We start from the raw sequence: 18513 nt of genomic DNA, 5'->3' as shown, positions 1-18513 counted from the left end.
CCTTTTTGTTTTTTATATATAACGTCGCCATTTTAAGTCCGATCGTAACATATAATATATCAATATTTATGGCTTGACTGTAGCTATTTTTCACTCTTAGAAAATTTTTTAATTCGACGTCATATTCTATGCGCGACTTCTGATATCTCGGATCCTTCCCCAAAATCGAAAATTGTGGCTATACTGCAATAAAGTACATTGAATCATATGAACTATTAGCTTTTAAAATGCTCACTTTTATGCATAAACACCTATTTTACAGGTATTTAAAAATACCTGTATAGTTCTAACTACAAACAATTAATTTGCTAGGGATATGGTCGAAAACTATTTTTTCAAATTAATTTACAATACACAAATTTCATTCTGCCCTTATCTTAACACAAGGAAGATAATTTTATTCGGCATTTAATTTTATTAATTAATAACAAAATCACGTAGGTACATAAAAATTAAACATTTTATTTTATAAAAATCTATGCAAAATTAAATAGTTATACTTTATAAAAATATTTCTTGTTTTTACCATACAATTACTCTCTTGGTTCTTTTTTAAACAATTTTCAAAAATGTTTATACTAATTTTTATAAAATGTAATAAATTTATTTAATGATAGATTAACTTTTCTTAAATAGTTATATATTTTTAAAGAAGTTCTTGAAATAAAAACTAATAAAAAAATATTAGTCGGGAATGGCCGACCATATGATACCAGTTATGAGTATATCTAAAACATGATTTCTTTTTTAATAAAGCATTTATATTGAAATTTGTCCATTACTTTTTAAGCAATTTATTGATGAAAAACTAATTTTCTGAAAGAGCCTATATATGGGAGCTAGGATCAATTATAGACCGATCCTATCAAAATTTGGTGGAGGGATTTATGTTCATATAGGAGTTAGATATGCAGAATTTCATCATAATGGAAGTGTTTAAGAGGGAAATAACGACAAGCCACAATTAAGAGCTCCGATTTAATCCATTTTCAAACAATTTCGTCCTTTGGTAAAGTGAAATATTTGAGCCTATTTTCATCAAATTATCTGGAAAATTGCGACTTGTAGTTTGATTACAAGGTTTAAATGGATGGACAGCCGGACGGACATAGCAAAACCACTATATTGCTGTCTTGATATATAGTACATACATAGTTAACTTTCTGCTATTTTGAAAGGAAGTAGGATCTGAAATGGTTTGTAACTGAAACAATAAAACGGATTTCTGTTCATTTAAAAAAAATGTCGACTGTTTTTCCTGGCAAATTAATTGTTTGTTATGGGAACGGTTGATAAATACTTGAACATTTTTAAATATCTATAAAATAGGTGTTTATGCATAAAAGTGAGCATTTTAAAACCTAATAGTTCATATAATTCAATGTACTTTATTCCAGTAAAGCCACAATTTTCGATTTTGGGGAAGGATCCGAGATATCAGAAGTCACGCATAGAATATGACGTCGAATTAAAAAATTTTCTAAGAGTGAAATATAGCTACAGTCAAGCCATAAATATTGATATATCATATGTTACGATCAGACTTAAAATGGCGACGTTATATATAAAAAACAAAAAGGGCGGTATTTCTAGGCGTGGCAAAAAAATATTTTTTATATTTTGGAAATGTTATTAACATATCTTTAATCCTAGGGGGTGACTGACACAACTTTTTTTTGTCCATAGAGACCGACCCACTCTACTATACACTATACTATAGACTAGACTATGGACTAGACTATAGACTAGACTATAGGCTAGACTATAGACTAGATTATAGACTAGACTATAGACTAGACTATCGACTAGACTATAGACTAGACTATAGACTAGACTATAGACTAGACTATAGACTAGACTATAGACTAGACTATAGACTAGACTATAGACTAGACTATAGACTAGACTATAGACTAGACTATAGACTAGACTATAGACTAGACTATAGACTAGACTATAGACTAGACTATAGACTAGACTATAGACTAGACTATAGACTAGACTATAGACTAGACTATAGACTAGACTAGAGACTAGACTATAGACTAGACTATAGACTAGACTATAGACTAGACTATAGACTAGACTGACTACTATAGACTAGACTATAGACTAGACTATAGACTAGACTATAGACTAGACTATAGACTAGACTATAGACTAGACTATAGGCTGGACTATAGACTAGACTATACACTATACTATAGACTAGACTATGGACTAGACTATAGACTAGACTATAGACTAGACTATAGACTAGATTATAGACTAGACTATAGACTAGACTATAGACTAGACTATAGACTAGACTATAGACTAGACTATAGACTAGACTATAGACTAGACTATAGACTAGACTATAGACTAGACTATAGACTAGACTATAGACTAGACTATAGACTAGACTATAGACTAGACTATAGACTAGACTATAGACCAGACTATAGACTAGACTATAGACTAGACTAGACTATAGACTAGACTAGACTATAGACTAGACTAGACTATAGACTAGACTAGACTAGACTAGACTAGACTAGACTAGACTAGACTAGACTAGACTAGACTATAGACTAGACTAGACTAGACTAGACTAGACTAGACTAGACTAGACTAGACTAGACTAGACTAGACTAGACTAGACTAGACTAGACTAGACTAGACTAGACTAGACTAGACTAGACTAGACTAGACTATAGACTAGACTAGACTATAGACTAGACTATAGACTAGACTAGACTATAGACTAGACTATAGACTAGACTATAGACTAGACTATAGACTAGACTATAGACTAGACTATAGACTAGACTATAGACTAGACTATAGACTAGACTATAGACTAGACTATAGACTAGACTATAGACTAGACTATGACTATAGACTCGACTATAGACTAGACTATAGACTAGACTATAGACTAGACTATAGACTAGACTAGACTACTATAGACTAGAATATAGACTAGACTATAGACTAGACTATAGACTAGACTATAGACTACTATAGACTAGACTACGCTATAGACTAGTCTAGATTAGTCTAGACTAGTACTGAACTAAAATGGAATAAGAACTAAACTAGAATTGAGTGCTTCATTTTTCCAACTAAAAAATTTGAGTAAAAAACTTGTATAAGAAACCCATTGTGCTGAACATGAAGTATATAAACCTGCAATATCTCACTACAACATAAAACTGGTCGAGAGAAAAAAGGAAAAACTTAAAAATTAAATATAAAATTTAAGATGCTTTCCCCCAAAAGATTTGTTGTCAAAGATTTCACACCCAACTTGTACATGCAAAAAACACACAACGGACGTGTTTGTTTATATTTCTATATTTATTTTCTTGTTCTACTCCTGTTGTTGGTGCTGATGTTGTTTACTAGGTTTTTGTGATGTTGTTGTTATTACTCCTACAAGTATTAAGTTCTTTCAGAAAAATCTCATAGAAACACCACTACACTTATTTACTGACAACACCAAATTGAGTATAACGATTACACCATAAGGGAAACGGATGTTGGCAGAAGAAGAAAAAAAAAAATAAATGCTGACCAAAAAAAAAAAATCGGAACAAAATGAAATAACAAGCATGCTTAGACATGTACATTTTACTAAACTAATACACAGGTGTTGGGAGTCTGTCTGGTTGATATGTGGTTTGTTTAAAAATTAAATAAGTTTTTTTTTTCCTTTTTTTATTTTTATTTTGCTTATTTTAAGCAATCAGTAAAGTAAAACTTTAAAAATAAATAACAAAAATTTTAAATTTAAATTCAACAGAGCAAATATTTTGAACAACTTTTTTGGGGGCAGTATGAAAAGTTAGTTATGCAACTGAAAGGCTGCTCAGCTCAAAATTTTATGATTTTTAGTAAAAAAAGTTTTTACCAAAAATTGTTTTTTCCCACTTAATTTCAAAGTGTATTAAATAATATTACGGAGGATGAGACCCTTCCTACAGTTCAATATCATAAAATATTTGTGCAAATTATATTTAGGATATTCTTTTTGTTTTTGATTTTAGATCCTATTTATACATTCATATCAATTGCAAGTTATTTAAAATAGTTTTAGCTGAAGTATTCATTTTTGAAAACGAAATAAGAAACTATATTCTGATGCTAACAATATCTACTCCTGTTGAAAGTTAAATAAATTTATGTGCAACAGACAAAATAAATATACAAAATTTCTATAACGGGTAATGCCAAAGAATGTGTTAAATTTTCATTAAAAATAAAACAATATTAAAAAATTTTATATATTTTTAATTATAAAATTATATTAACAAAGATGTCGCAAAATTTAAGAATAATTTTAAAATGTCTTGAAAAATAACCTCAACTATAATACGATTCTATAGCCCTTCTATTTAGCATTATAATGAAATGCACAACAGTAAATTTGTACAAAATGATTGTACAAGATATTGTATCATTCGTACTTGTATATGATGCTGCAACTACACGCTCGTGTAGTGAGAAGCATCAGCAGCAACATCATTCATCTACATACTTGTAATTTTTTTTTTTAGAAAAATCATAAAGGGGAATGAAAAGGGAAATAGAGGGTCGTTTTCAAATAGTTGTGTACGTGGTAATATACTTTTATTTGAAAATTCTTTAGGGGTATTCACTTGATAGAAATGAATAAACTAAAGAAAAGTACTAGAACAGAACTCAAACGAGAATAGAACTCAAACAGAGAAAGAAAACAGAACTAGAATAGAACTAGAACAGAACTAGAACAGAACTAGAACAGAACTAGAACAGAACTAGAGCAGAACTAGAACAGAACTAGAACAGAACTAGAACAGAACTAGAACAGAACTAAAACAGAACTAGAACAGAACTAGAACAGAACTAGAACAGAACTAGAACTAGAACAGAACTAGAACTAGAACAAGAAAAGAACTAGAACAAGAACAGAACTAGAACAGAACTAGAACAGAACTAGAACATAACTAGAAAAGAACTAGAAAAGAACTAGAACAGAACTAGAACAGAACTAGAACAGAACTAGAACAAAACTAGAACAGAACTAGAACAGAACTAGAACAGAACTAGAACAGAACTAGAACAGAACTAAAACAGAACTAGAACAGAACTAGAACAGAACTAGAACAGAACAGAACTAGAACAAAACTAGAACAGAACTAGAACAGAACAAGACCAGAACTAGAACAGAACTAGAACAGAACTAGAACAGAACTAGAACAGAACTAGAACGGAACTAGAACAGAACTAGAACAGAACTAGAACAGAACTAGAACAGAACTAGAACAGAACTAGAACAGAACTAGAACAGAACTAGAACAGAACTAGACTATAGACTAGACTATAGACTAGACTATAGACTAGACTATAGACTAGACTATAGACTAGACTATAGACTAGACTATAGACTAGACTATAGACTAGACTATAGACTAGACTATAGACTAGACTATAGACTAGACTATAGACTAGACTATAGACTAGACTATAGACTAGACTATAGACTAGACTATAGACTAGACTATAGACTAGACTATAGACTAGACTATAGACTAGACTATAGACTAGACTATAGACTAGACTATAGACTAGACTATAGACTAGACTATAGACTAGACTATAGACTAGACTATAGACTAGACTATAGACTAGACTATAGACTAGACTATAGACTAGACTATAGACTAGACTATAGACTAGACTATAGACTAGACTATAGACTAGACTATAGACTAGACTATAGACTAGACTATAGACTAGACTATAGACTAGTCTATAGACTAGACTATAGACTAGACTATAGACTAGACTATAGACTAGACTATAGACTAGACTATAGACTAGACTATAGACTAGACTATAGACTAGACTATAGACTAGACTATAGACTAGACTATAGACTAGACTATAGACTAGACTATAGACTAGACTATAGACTAGGACTATAGACTAGACTATAGACTAGACTATAGACTAGACTATAGACTAGACTAGACTATAGACTAGACTATAGACTAGACTATAGACTAGACTGACTAGACTATAGACTAGACTATAGACTAGACTAGACTATAGACTAGACTATAGACTAGACATAGACTAGACTATAGACTAGACTATAGACTAGACTAGACTATAGACTAGACTATAGACTAGACTATAGACTAGACTATAGACTAGACTATAGACTAGACTATAGACTAGACTATAGACTAGACTATAGACTAGACTATAGACTAGACTATAGACTAGACTATAGACTAGACTATAGACTAGACTATAGACTAGACTATAGACTAGACTATAGACTAGACTATAGACTAGACTATAGACTAAGACTATAGACTACTATAGACTAGCTAAGCTATAGACTACTAGACTATAGACTAGACTATAGACTAGACTATAGACTAGACTATAGACTAGACTATAGACTAGACTATAGACTAGACTATAGACTAGACTATAGACTAGACTATAGACTAGACTATAGACTAGACTATAGACTAGACTATAGACTAGACTATAGACTAGACTATAGACTAGACTATAGACTAGACTATAGACTAGACTATAGACTAGACTATAGACTAGACTATAGACTAGACTTAGACTAGACTATAGACTAGACTATAGACTAGAATATAGACTAGACTATAGACTAGACTATAGACTAGTCTATAGACTAGACTATAGACTAGACTATAGACTAGACTATAGACATGACTATAACTAGACTATAGACTAGACTGTAGACTAGACTATAGACTAGACTAGACTATAGACTAGACTATAGACTAGACTATAGACTAGACTATAGACTAGACTATAGACTAGACTATAGACTAGACTATAGACTAGACTATAGACTAGACTATAGACTAGACTATAGACTAGACTATAGACTAGACTATAGACTAGACTATAGACTAGACTATAGACTAGACTATAGACTAGACTATAGACTAGACTATAGACAAGACTATAGACAAGACTATAGACTAGACTAGACTATAGACTATAGACTAGACTAGACTATAGACTAGACTAGACTATAGACTAGACTAGACTATAGACTAGACTATAGACTAGACTATAGACTAGACTAGACTATAGACTAGACTATAGACTAGACTAGACTATAGACTAGACTATAGACTAGACTATAGACTAGACTATAGACTAGACTATAGACTAGACTATAGACTAGACTATAGACTAGACTATAGACTAGACTATAGACTAGACTATAGACTAGACTATAAACTAGACTTGACTATAACTAGACTCTAGACTAGACTATAGACTATACTATAGACTAGACTATGGACTAAACTAGACTATAACTCGATCTGAACTAGGAATAAACTAGAACTGAGCTAGGTATAAACTAGATAGAGAATTGATCTAAAACTAAATTAGATCTGAACTAAAAATTAATTAGATTCAAAGTTGAACTGACTATGAACTAGGAATGAATTAGAACTGAGCTAGATCCAAACTAGATTACTAAATTAGATCTGAACTAAAAATTAATTAAATTCAAAGTTGAACTGAACTAGAACAGATAGAACTGAACTAGAACAGAATTAAAACTTTACTAAAACTGAAATAGAACTTAATTAGAACTGAACTAGAACTGAAGTAGAACTGAACTAGAAACGAACTAGAACTGAATTAGAACTAGAACTGAAATGGAACTAAACTAGAACTGAAGCTTAACAAAAATAGTGCCGAAATATAACTAATATTTTGATTTTCATCGAATACACTTAATATTTATAGAAAAATGTTTTCCACATTTTTGAAATAATTTTATTTATAGTTTATTTCTGGATAAATGCCAAACATTAACACAAAAAATATAGGTGTACTTTAAATAAGTAGATGTGTATAACAACAGAATATTATAAAACTTTATCTTGAACGGTAATTTTAACTTTATAAAAATGCCATAAATTCTTTTTCATAGAATTGCACATAATAAAGAGAAAGCGTGTAAATAGATAGTTATGATACTTTTTAAGAAAAAAACAAATAATATACAGAAGATAAAAGTTTTATTCGACAAAATATTTCAACACGTTTTGAAAATAAACTAACAACTATTGACAATAAGAATAATAGTAAAAAGAGTTTTTTTAATAGGATTTAAATTAAAATCTCTTTTTAAATGATGTTAATTTTAATAAAAAACTGACAGAAAATTGTCAGCATTTATATATTTTTTTTTAATTTTTTATCATTATCTATAAATTAATTTGCAAAATCTTGTAAATTAAAAACCATTTTATAGCATTCGATATAATTATACAATTAGTGGTTGCTCTGTTGTTGTTTCCCTTTTGGCTGCCAGTAAAATTTCCTTCGATATCGAAATGTATTGCTGTTGGCTTTTTTAACATTGCACTATTAACTAATTAAATAAATTTAAAATAATATTGAAGGATAGTGGAGGACAGTGAAACGAATATTGGAGAGTGTAAAAACATATAAAATAGAATATGAATTTTTAATTATAAGAAATTTTTATGAATGTCGGGGTATAAATAAACTATAACAGACCACAATTTCAAACTAGCAATCGCATCATCATGGCGACCGAAATGGCTGACATTGAAACACAGTTGATAACATAAAATTCTATGGCTTAAATATTCTTCATGATTGAATATATTTTATTCCACTGTACCTCATTGTTTACATCAAATGAAACTATAAAACTGTTAAAAAGCAATAATGTAATATTTAATTTGAATTAATTGGAAACTGAGAGACAATTGCAAACATTTTATATTCATTATTAATAGCGACAATTTGAAAACCTTCAATGTGAAAAACAAAAATTAAAAAGATAATTTAAATGCTTTTAAATTGGGGAAAAATTTTAAAATATTTAAAAGACCGTTATATACGAATTTTGAAATCGAGCAAAGCTATAACTGAACTAATACAAAACATGAACAGAACTAGAACAGAACTAGAACATAACTAGAACAAAACTAGAACAAAACTAGAACAAAACTAGAACAAAATTAGAACATAACTAGAACAGAACTAGAACGGAATAAGAATAGAACTAGAAGAGAACTAGAACGAAATAAGAATAGAACTAGAACGGAACAAGAGTAGAACTAGAACAGAACTAGAACAGAATAAGAATAGAACTACAACATAATAAGCATAGAACTAGAATAAACTAGAACAGAACTAGAACGGACTAGAACTGAACTAGAACTGAACTAGACACTGACACTAGAACTGAACTAGACTGAACTAGAACTGAACTAGAACTGAACTAGAACTGAACTAGAACTGAACTAGAACTGAACTAGAACTGAACTAGAACTGAACTAGAACTAGAACTGAACTAGAACTGAACTAGAACTGAACTAGAACTGAACTAGAACTGAACTAGAACTGAACTAGAACTAGAACTGAACTAGAACTGAACTAGACTGAACTAGAACTGAACTAGAACTGAACTAGAACTGAACTAGAACTGAACTACAACTGAACTAGAACTGAACTAGAACTGAACTAGAACTGAACTAGAACTGAACTAGAACTGAACTAGAACTGAACTAGAACTGAACTAGAACGGACTAGACTGAACTAGAAACTGAACTAGAACTGAACTAGAACTGAACTAGAACTGAACTAGAACTGAACTAGAACTGAACTAGAACACTAGAACTAGAACTAGAACTAGACTGAACTAGAACTGAACTAGAACTGAACTAGAACTGAACTGGAACTGAACTAGAACTGAACTAGAACTGAACTAGAACTGAACTAGAACTGAACTAGAACTGAACTAGAACTGACTAGAACTGAACTAGAACTGAACTAGAACTGAACTAGAACTGAACTAGAACTGAACTAGAACTGAACTGAACTAGAACTAGAACTAGAACTGAACTGAACTGAACTAGAACTGAACTGAACTGAACTGAACTAGAACTGAACTAGAACAGAACTAGAACTGAACTAGAACTGAACTAGAACTGAACTAGAACTGGACTAGAACTGAACTAGAACTGAACTAGAACTGAACTAGAACTGAACTAGAACTGAACTAGAACTGAACTAGAACTGAAGTAGAACTGAAGTAGAACTAGAACTGACTAGAACTGAACTAGAACTGAACTAGAACTGAACTAGAACTGAACTAGAACTGAACTAGAACTGAACTAGAACTGAACTAAAACTGAACTAGAACTGAACTAAACTAGAACTGAATAGAACTGAACTAGAAATGAACTAGAATGAACTAGAACTGAACTAGAAACTGAACTAGAACTGAATAAGAACTGAACAAGAACTGAACTAGAACTGAACTAGAACTGAACTAGAACTGAACTAGAACTGAACTAGAACTGAACTAGTACTGAACTAGAACAGAACTACAACTGAACTAGAACTGAACTAAAACTGAACTAGAACTGAACTAGAACTGAACTAGAACTGAACTAGAACTGAACTAGAACTGAACTAGAACTGAACTAGAACTGAACTAGAACTGAACTAGAACTGAACTAGAACTGAACTAGAACTGAACTAGAACTGAACTAGAACTGAACTAGAACTGAACTAGAACTGAACTAGAACTGAACTAGAACTGAACTAGAACTGAACTAGAACTGAACTAGAACTGAATAGAACTGAACTAGAACTGAACTAGAAACTGAACTAGAACTGAACTAGAACTGAACTAGAACTGAACTAGAACTGAACTAGAACTGAACTAGAACTGAACTAGAACTGAACTAGAACTGAACTAGAACTGAACTAGAACTGAACTAGAACTGAACTGAACTAGAACTGAACTAGAACTGAACTAGAACTGAACTAGAACTGAACTAGAACTGAACTAGAACTGAACTAGAACTGAACTAGAACTGAACTAGAACTGAACTAGAACTGAACTAGAACTGAACTAGAACTGAACTAGAACTGAACTAGAACTGAACTAGAACTGAACTAGAACTGAACTAGAACTGAACTAGAACTAAACTAGAACTGAACTAGAACTGAACTAGAACTGAACTAGATCTGAAGTAGAACTGAATTAGAACAGAACTTCATTAAACTTAAACTGAACTAATATTGAATTTTTTGTAATTTTCTTTGCAGATGCACACAAATCTCCTTATATTGATTTGGCGCCGTAAAATATCTCTTTTACTACTTGCTTCTTCCTTAGTACTTTGTGGTCTTTGGACTTGGGCCTATTTGGATACAAAACAAACTTTTTCTCAAAACTATATAGTAAGTTCATCTGTAAACTATATAAAGTGTTTACACAACTAAAAAAAATTAACTTCTAAATACTTTTTACTAGAATTTACCCAGTGACACAGGGGATTCTACCCAAAGAGATTCCTACAAACATATTTATGTCTTGCAAAAACTTATTTCGCAAGCTAATCGCATTTTAAGATTTCAACAAAATCAAGATACCAACAACAAAAAAGAAACCAATGTTCAGCATCATACCAATAGTTTGGCTAATTCGGGTTTAACACGTTTCGTTAAGCCTACTAAAAATCCACCCTCTATTGTTATAGAAGAAGCATCAGCTCAAACGTTATCGTTGGTAGCGAGACGTAAAAAACTGCCCATAGTTGGTGAAAGTTATCTTTTCGAAGAGGAACGTTTGAGAATTTTGGAAAATCAACAGAAATCTAAAAACTCAGCCATGGATGATTTACAAAGTCAAATGGAAAACGATGCGCAAATGTTGTCATCGGCGGAGAAGCAGACTCAATATGAACATGAACTTCAGCGCATGGGTATACCAATTGTAGCTGGTATAGGACCCGAAGGGGCTCGGGCACCCAATGAACGTTTAGTACATTTGGACTTAAAGGGAGCACCACCTAAGGTAGTAGAGATTAAAAGTGGGAAAAGGAATTTTGTATTTGTTATTAAACTTGTATTTGCAGCTTTCTTTTTTGAAAACTCTTTTACCGGTTATAAAAACTTTGGGAGCCACTGGCCTATTAATTGAGTATGAAGATATGTTTCCCTTTGAGGGAAATATCTCTTCACTTTCAGCTAGAAATGCTTACAATCGTGAAGAACTTAAGGTGAGTTTTAGATGAACTAAGATTTCATGTTGAAAATTCTAAATTCTATTACTTTATAACAGGACTTTTTGGAAGCCTGTGCTGAGCACGGTTTCAACATAATACCTTTAGTACAAACTTTTGGTCATATGGAATACGCACTGAAACTACAAGAATTTGCCCATTTACGCGAATTGCCCGACAGTCCACAATCCATATGTCCCAGTCAAAAGCAATCAATGAATTTTATCGATGCAATGCTAACACAAGTTATCGACTTCCATTTGCAATTGCAACAACCGAACATCGAGAAGATTCCTTTGAAAATGTCACACATACATATTGGTTGTGATGAAGTGTATCGCATGGGTGTGTGTACCCAGTGTAGACATAAAACTAAAGGAGAGTTATTTCTCAATCATGTGACTACCATAGCTCATTTCATACGCATGAAATGGCCTCAATTGAAAGTAATAATATGGGATGATATGTTAAGAGGCATGACTTTGAGTGAAATGCAACATTCGCAAATTGGCAATTATGTGGAACCCATGATTTGGGTTTATATCAATGACATCTATCGTTTTATACCACCCATGTTGTGGGAGAGATATACACGAGTATTCCCTACTGCTTGGGCTGCTTCTGCATTTAAAGGCGCTTTCGGTGAAAGCTTAATGATACCACCTATACAAAGGCATTTGGAAAACAATATACGCTGGTTGGCTGTTATCGCCAAAGAAGGCGCCAGATTCTCCAAGGGTTTTCAGGGTTTAGCTCTTACCGGCTGGCAACGTTATGATCATTTTGCCATTCTCTGTGAACTTCTACCCACTGGCATACCCAGTCTAATGGTATCACTATCCACCGTTTCACGTGGCTATTTCAATACCAATCCCAAGGAAAATGATTTACTGAAAGTTTTACAATGTGTCTATCTGGATAACAGACGTTCTGGCCACCCCTGGTTAGAGTTACAGCCAAACTCTCATCATAATCAATTATTTTCGACGTGTGCATATTTGGGTCATCAATTTTATAAATTCTCTTTGAGGTTGTTTGACATGTTGACAGAAATTGAAGTGTATTTGCAACAGGTACAAGAGAAGAGTGCCTGGATGTCTGATTACAATGTACGACACAATTTTACATCAACAATAAGGGTGCAAGAGCTGACACACAAGACGCCCATTTATATTAGTGACTTACAGGGTATGGCCAGGCAGGCCAATGAATTGTTATACGAAATATATGATGAGGTAAGCAAAAATAATATAAAATGTATAAGGGAATTGGAAAGCTGTTAGAACGAACTGAACTTCGACATAGCTAGAACAGAACTAGAACAGAAATAGAACTGAACTAGAACAGAACTAGAACAGAACTAGAACAGAACTAGAACAGAACTAGAACAGAACTAGAACAGAACTAGAACAGAACTAGAACAGAACTAGAACAGAACTAGAACAGAACTAGAACAGAACTAGAACAGAACTAGAACAGAACTAGAACTGCACTAGAACTGAACTAGAACAGAACAGAACTAGAACAGAACTAGAACAGAACTAGAACAGAACTAGAACAGAACTAGAACAGAACTAGAACAGAACTAGAACAGAACTAGAACAGAACTAGAACAGAACTAGAACAGAACTAGAACAGAACTAGAACAGAACTAGAACTGCACTAGAACTGAACTAGAACAGAACTAGAACAGAAATAGAACTGAACTAGAACAGAACTAGAACAGAACTAGAACAGAACTAGAACAGAACTAGAACAGAACTAGAACAGAACTAGAACAGAACTAGAACAGAACAGAACAGAACAGAACTAGAACTGAACTAGAACAGAACTAGAATAGAACTAGAACAGAACTAGAACAGAACTAGAACAGAACTAGAACAGAACTAGAACAGAACTAGAACAGAACTAGAACAGAACTAGAACAGAACTAGAACAGAACTAGAACAGAACTAGAACAGAACTAGAACAGAACTAGAACAGAACTAGAACAGAACTAGAACAGAACTAGAACAGAACTAGAACAGAACTAGAACAGAACTAGAACTGCACTAGAACTGAACTAGAACAGAAATAGAACTGAACTAGAACAGAACTAGAACAGAACTAGAACAGAACTAGAACAGAACTAGAACAGAACTAGAACAGAACTACAACAGAACTAGAACAGAACTAGAACAGAACTAGAACAGAACTAGAATAGAACTAGAACAGAACTAGAACAGAACTAGAACAGAACTAGAACAGAACTAGAACAGAACTAGAACTGAACTAGAAATGAACTAGAACTGAACTTGAACTGAACTAGAACTGAACTAGAACTGAACTAGAACTGAACTAGAACTGAACTAGAACTGAACTAGAACTGAACTAGAACTGAACTAGAACTGAACTAGAACTGAACTAGAACTGAACTAGAACTGAACTAGAACTGAACTAGAACTGAACTAGAACTGAACAAGAACTGAACTAGAACTGAATTACAACAAAACTAGAACTGAACTAAAACCAAGCTAGAACTTAACTAGATATAAACAGAACTAAACTGAACTGGAAACGAAGTAGAACTTATCTTATGTGGGTAGACACAACAAATTTATAGCTGAAATAAATAACATTGGCCAAAAACGAAACCTTGTTATTATTCTATCTTTATTTTCCTTAAAATTGTTCAAAAAGAAACGAAGTAATGAATTATTCTATCTCACTCTTTTAATTTTTCCCTTTTACACCAGTTTACTATAGCCGAATTTATCGAACAGTCAATTTATCGCACTATTGGTTCATTACAACGGCATTTAGCCAATGCTCAATTACTCTTGCAACCAAATACTTGGCCACAACGTCCTTTGCCAATAGCACAAGCTTTGCATGATTTAAATTTAATACCAAATAATCAGCAACAACAACAGCAGCAGCATCACTACCAACAACAACAACATCAACAACAGCATCATCTACAGTATGAACAGCAACAACATCATCATCAACATCATGCAACAAATTGAAACACATCATATAAATATATATAGAAGTTCTTTGCATATGTCTTCCGCAAACAACACACATGCAGACGGGAACAGCAATAGAAATGGTGTTTAATTAAATTTAGTCGAAAATGTTAACATTAAAGGAAATCATTATTATCATACATTTAGCCAAAATAAAAAAAAAAATACCACACATTTTTTTTGTTTAGACATGGAAAAGAAACTTAACTCAAAACATAAGCTTAAAGCTTTATTTTTTTAAAAAATACCGAAATTATTCAAACAAATATCTATACATATAATGTTATTAATTAAAAAAGAAATATTAATTATAAAAGATAAAAATAAAAAAATTAAACATTTAAAATGTTGCATATTAGTAGTTACATATTTAACATACATAAAAACTATGTATTTTTTTTGCATACGATTTAAAAAAAAAAATATTAAATAATTAAAAAAAGTTAACACATTCATTATTATAATTATTTTTTTAACAACCTAATAATTTCTTTTTCAATTCAAATATTGTAAATTATGAGAAATTAATAAATAAAGAAATAATTAAATAAAAAAGATTTTAGGCAAATTATTTCTAAAGGATGTTAGGTAATTAATTACGACTGAAATAAAAAATTAACAGAATTGGAACTAGAACTGAACAGAACAAGAACCGAACTAATATTGAATTAGGTACAACTGAATTAGAAGTGATCTAAAACTGATCTAGAACTAAACTAGAAGGTACTGAACTAGAACTGAACTAGATCTGAGCTAGAACTGAACTAGAAATGAAGTAGAACTGTATTAGGGCTGATCTAGAACTCAGCTAGAATTCAACTAGAACTGAACTTGAACTCAGCTAGAATTCAACTAGAACTGAACTAGAAACGACTAGAACTAAACTAGAACCGAACTTGAACAGAGTTAGAACCGATTTAGAACCGAATTAGAACTAATCTGAAACCGAACTAAACTGAACAAGAACTGAACTAGAACTTAACTAGAACTTAACTAGAACTTAACTAGAACTGAACTAGAACTGAACTACAACTGAACTAGAACTGAACTAGAACTGAATTAGAACTGAACTAGAACTTAACTAGAACTAAACTAGAACTAGAACTGAACTAGAACTGAACTAGAACTGAACTAGAACTGAACTAGAACTGAACTAAAACTGAACTAGAACTCAACTAGAACTGAACTAAAACTGAACTAGAACTGAACTAGAGCTGAACTAGAACTTAACTAGAACTGAACTGGAAATGAACTGAACTAGAACTAGAACTGAACTAGAACTGAACTAGAACTGAACTAGAACTGAACTAGAACTGAACTAGAACTGAACTAGAACTGAACTAGAACTGAACTAGAGCTGAACTAGAACTGAACTAGAACTGAACTAGAACTGAACTAAAACTGAACTAGAACTGAACTAGAACTGAACTAGAACTGAACTAGAACTGAATTAAAACTGAACTAGAAAAGAACTAGAACTAAGCTAGAACCGAACTAGAACTGAGTTAGACCCGAGCTAGAACTGAGCTAGAACCGAACTAGGACTGATCTGGAATCGAACAAAACTGAACTAGAACTGTATTAATCTAGAACTGAACTATAACTTAACTAGAACTGATAGATAGATAGAACTGAACTAGAACTGAACTTGAACTGAACTAGAACTGAACTTGAACTGAACTTGAACTGAACTTGAACTGAACTAGAACTGAACTAGAACTGAACTAGAACTGAACTAAAACTGTACTAGAACTGAACTAGAACTGAACTAGAACTGAACTAGAACTGAACTAGAACTAAACTAGAACTGAACTAGAACTAAACTGGAACTAGATCTGAAGTAGGAATGAACAGAGTTAGAACCGATTTAGAACCGAATTAGAACTAATCTGAAACCGAACTAAACTGAACAAGAACTGAACTAGAACTGAACTAGAACTTAACTAGAACTTAACTAGAACTGAACTAGAACTGAACTAGAACTGAACTAGAACTGAATTAGAACTGAACTAGAACTTAACTAGAACTAAACTAGAACTAGAACTGAACTAGAACTAGAACTTAACTAGAACTGAACTAGAACTGAACTAGAACTGAACTAGAACTGAACTAGAACTGAACTAGAACTGAACTAGAACTGAACTAGAACTGAACTAGAACTGAACTAGAACTGAACTAAAACTGAACTAGAACTCAACTAGAACTCAACTAGAACTGAACTAAAACTGAACTAGAACTGAACTAGAGCTGAACTAGAACTTAACTAGAACTGAACTGGAAATGAACTGAACTAGGACTGAACTAGAACTGAAATAGAACTGAACTAGAACTGAACTAGAACTGAACTAGAACTGAACTAGAACTGAACTAGAACTAAACTAGAACTGAACTAGAACTGAACTAGAACTGAACTAGAACTGAACTAGAACTGAACTAGAACTGAACTAGAACTGAACTAGAACTGAACTAAAACTGAACTAGAACTGAACTAGAACTGAACTAGAACTGAACTAGAACTGAATTAAAACTGAACTAGAAAAGAACTAGAACTAAGCTAGAACCGAACTAGAACTGAGTTAGACCCGAGCTAGAACTGAGCTAGAACCGAACTAGGACTGATCTGGAATCGAACAAAACTGAACTAGAACTGTATTAATCTAGAACTGAACTATAACTTAACTAGAACTGAACTAGAACTGATAGATAGATAGAACTGAACTAGAACTGAACTTGAACTGAACTAGAACTGAACTTGAACTGAACTTGAACTGAACTTGAACTGAACTTGAACTGAACTGAACTTGAACTTGAACTGAACTTGAACTGAACTTGAACTGAACTTGAACTGAACTTGAACTGAACTTGAACTGAACTTGAACTGAACTTGAACTGAACTAGAACTGAACTAGAACAGAACTAGAACTGAACTAAAACTGTACTAGAACTGAACTAGAACTGAACTAAACTAGAACTGAACTAGAACTAAACTGGAACTAGATCTGAAGTAGGAATGATCTAGAACTGAACTAGAAATAAACAGATATAGCACCGAACTATAACTGAACTAGACCAAAATTAGAACTGAACTGATTTCGAACCGAACTAGATCTTAACTAGAATTGAACTCTTGTACTGAATTGATCTGACAATGAACTCGAATAGGACTAGAACTGTTCTGGAACTAAATTAGTATTTAACTATAATTTAACTAGAGCAGAACTGGAACGAAACTAAAACTGAACTAGAATTTTGTTCAAGTAAATATAGCAATTAAAAAACCGCCGTATGTAATAATTCTTAATTGCTTTAAGTTGAAAAGTAACGAATAACAACCACCAAAAGTCTTGCCAATAATATATGAATACTAACAGTATAACAATAAAAATTGGCAACGCTATTTAAAT

At 32.3% G+C, this 18513-nt stretch overlaps 1 protein-coding gene across 2 annotated transcripts in view; it reads left to right on the top strand.

Moving 5' to 3' along the window:
• LOC119600523 (hexosaminidase D) overlaps positions 1 to 15274 on the top strand; it is an 80066-nt gene extending 64792 nt beyond the window's left edge. For both annotated transcript variants that reach the window (XM_037950785.1, XM_037950786.1), the window contains 5 exons: positions 11140 to 11274; positions 11348 to 11890; positions 11952 to 12095; positions 12158 to 13333; positions 14834 to 15274. In XM_037950785.1, coding sequence (XP_037806713.1) covers positions 11140 to 11274; positions 11348 to 11890; positions 11952 to 12095; positions 12158 to 13333; positions 14834 to 15106 — 2271 coding nt within the window. In that variant the 3' untranslated portion in view covers positions 15107 to 15274. The remainder of the gene's footprint in view (positions 1 to 11139; positions 11275 to 11347; positions 11891 to 11951; positions 12096 to 12157; positions 13334 to 14833) is intronic.
• Positions 15275 to 18513: the final 3239 nt, after the last annotated feature.

This window comes from Lucilia sericata, unplaced genomic scaffold (genome assembly GCF_015586225.1).
Source record: "Lucilia sericata isolate MDLA Ls3-8-SP2 unplaced genomic scaffold, ASM1558622v1 Contig000116F_arrow, whole genome shotgun sequence".
Classification (NCBI taxonomy): domain Eukaryota; kingdom Metazoa; phylum Arthropoda; class Insecta; order Diptera; family Calliphoridae; genus Lucilia; species Lucilia sericata.
Note: the sequence above shows the minus strand (reverse complement) of the source record. Positions and strands in the feature narration are given on the sequence as shown.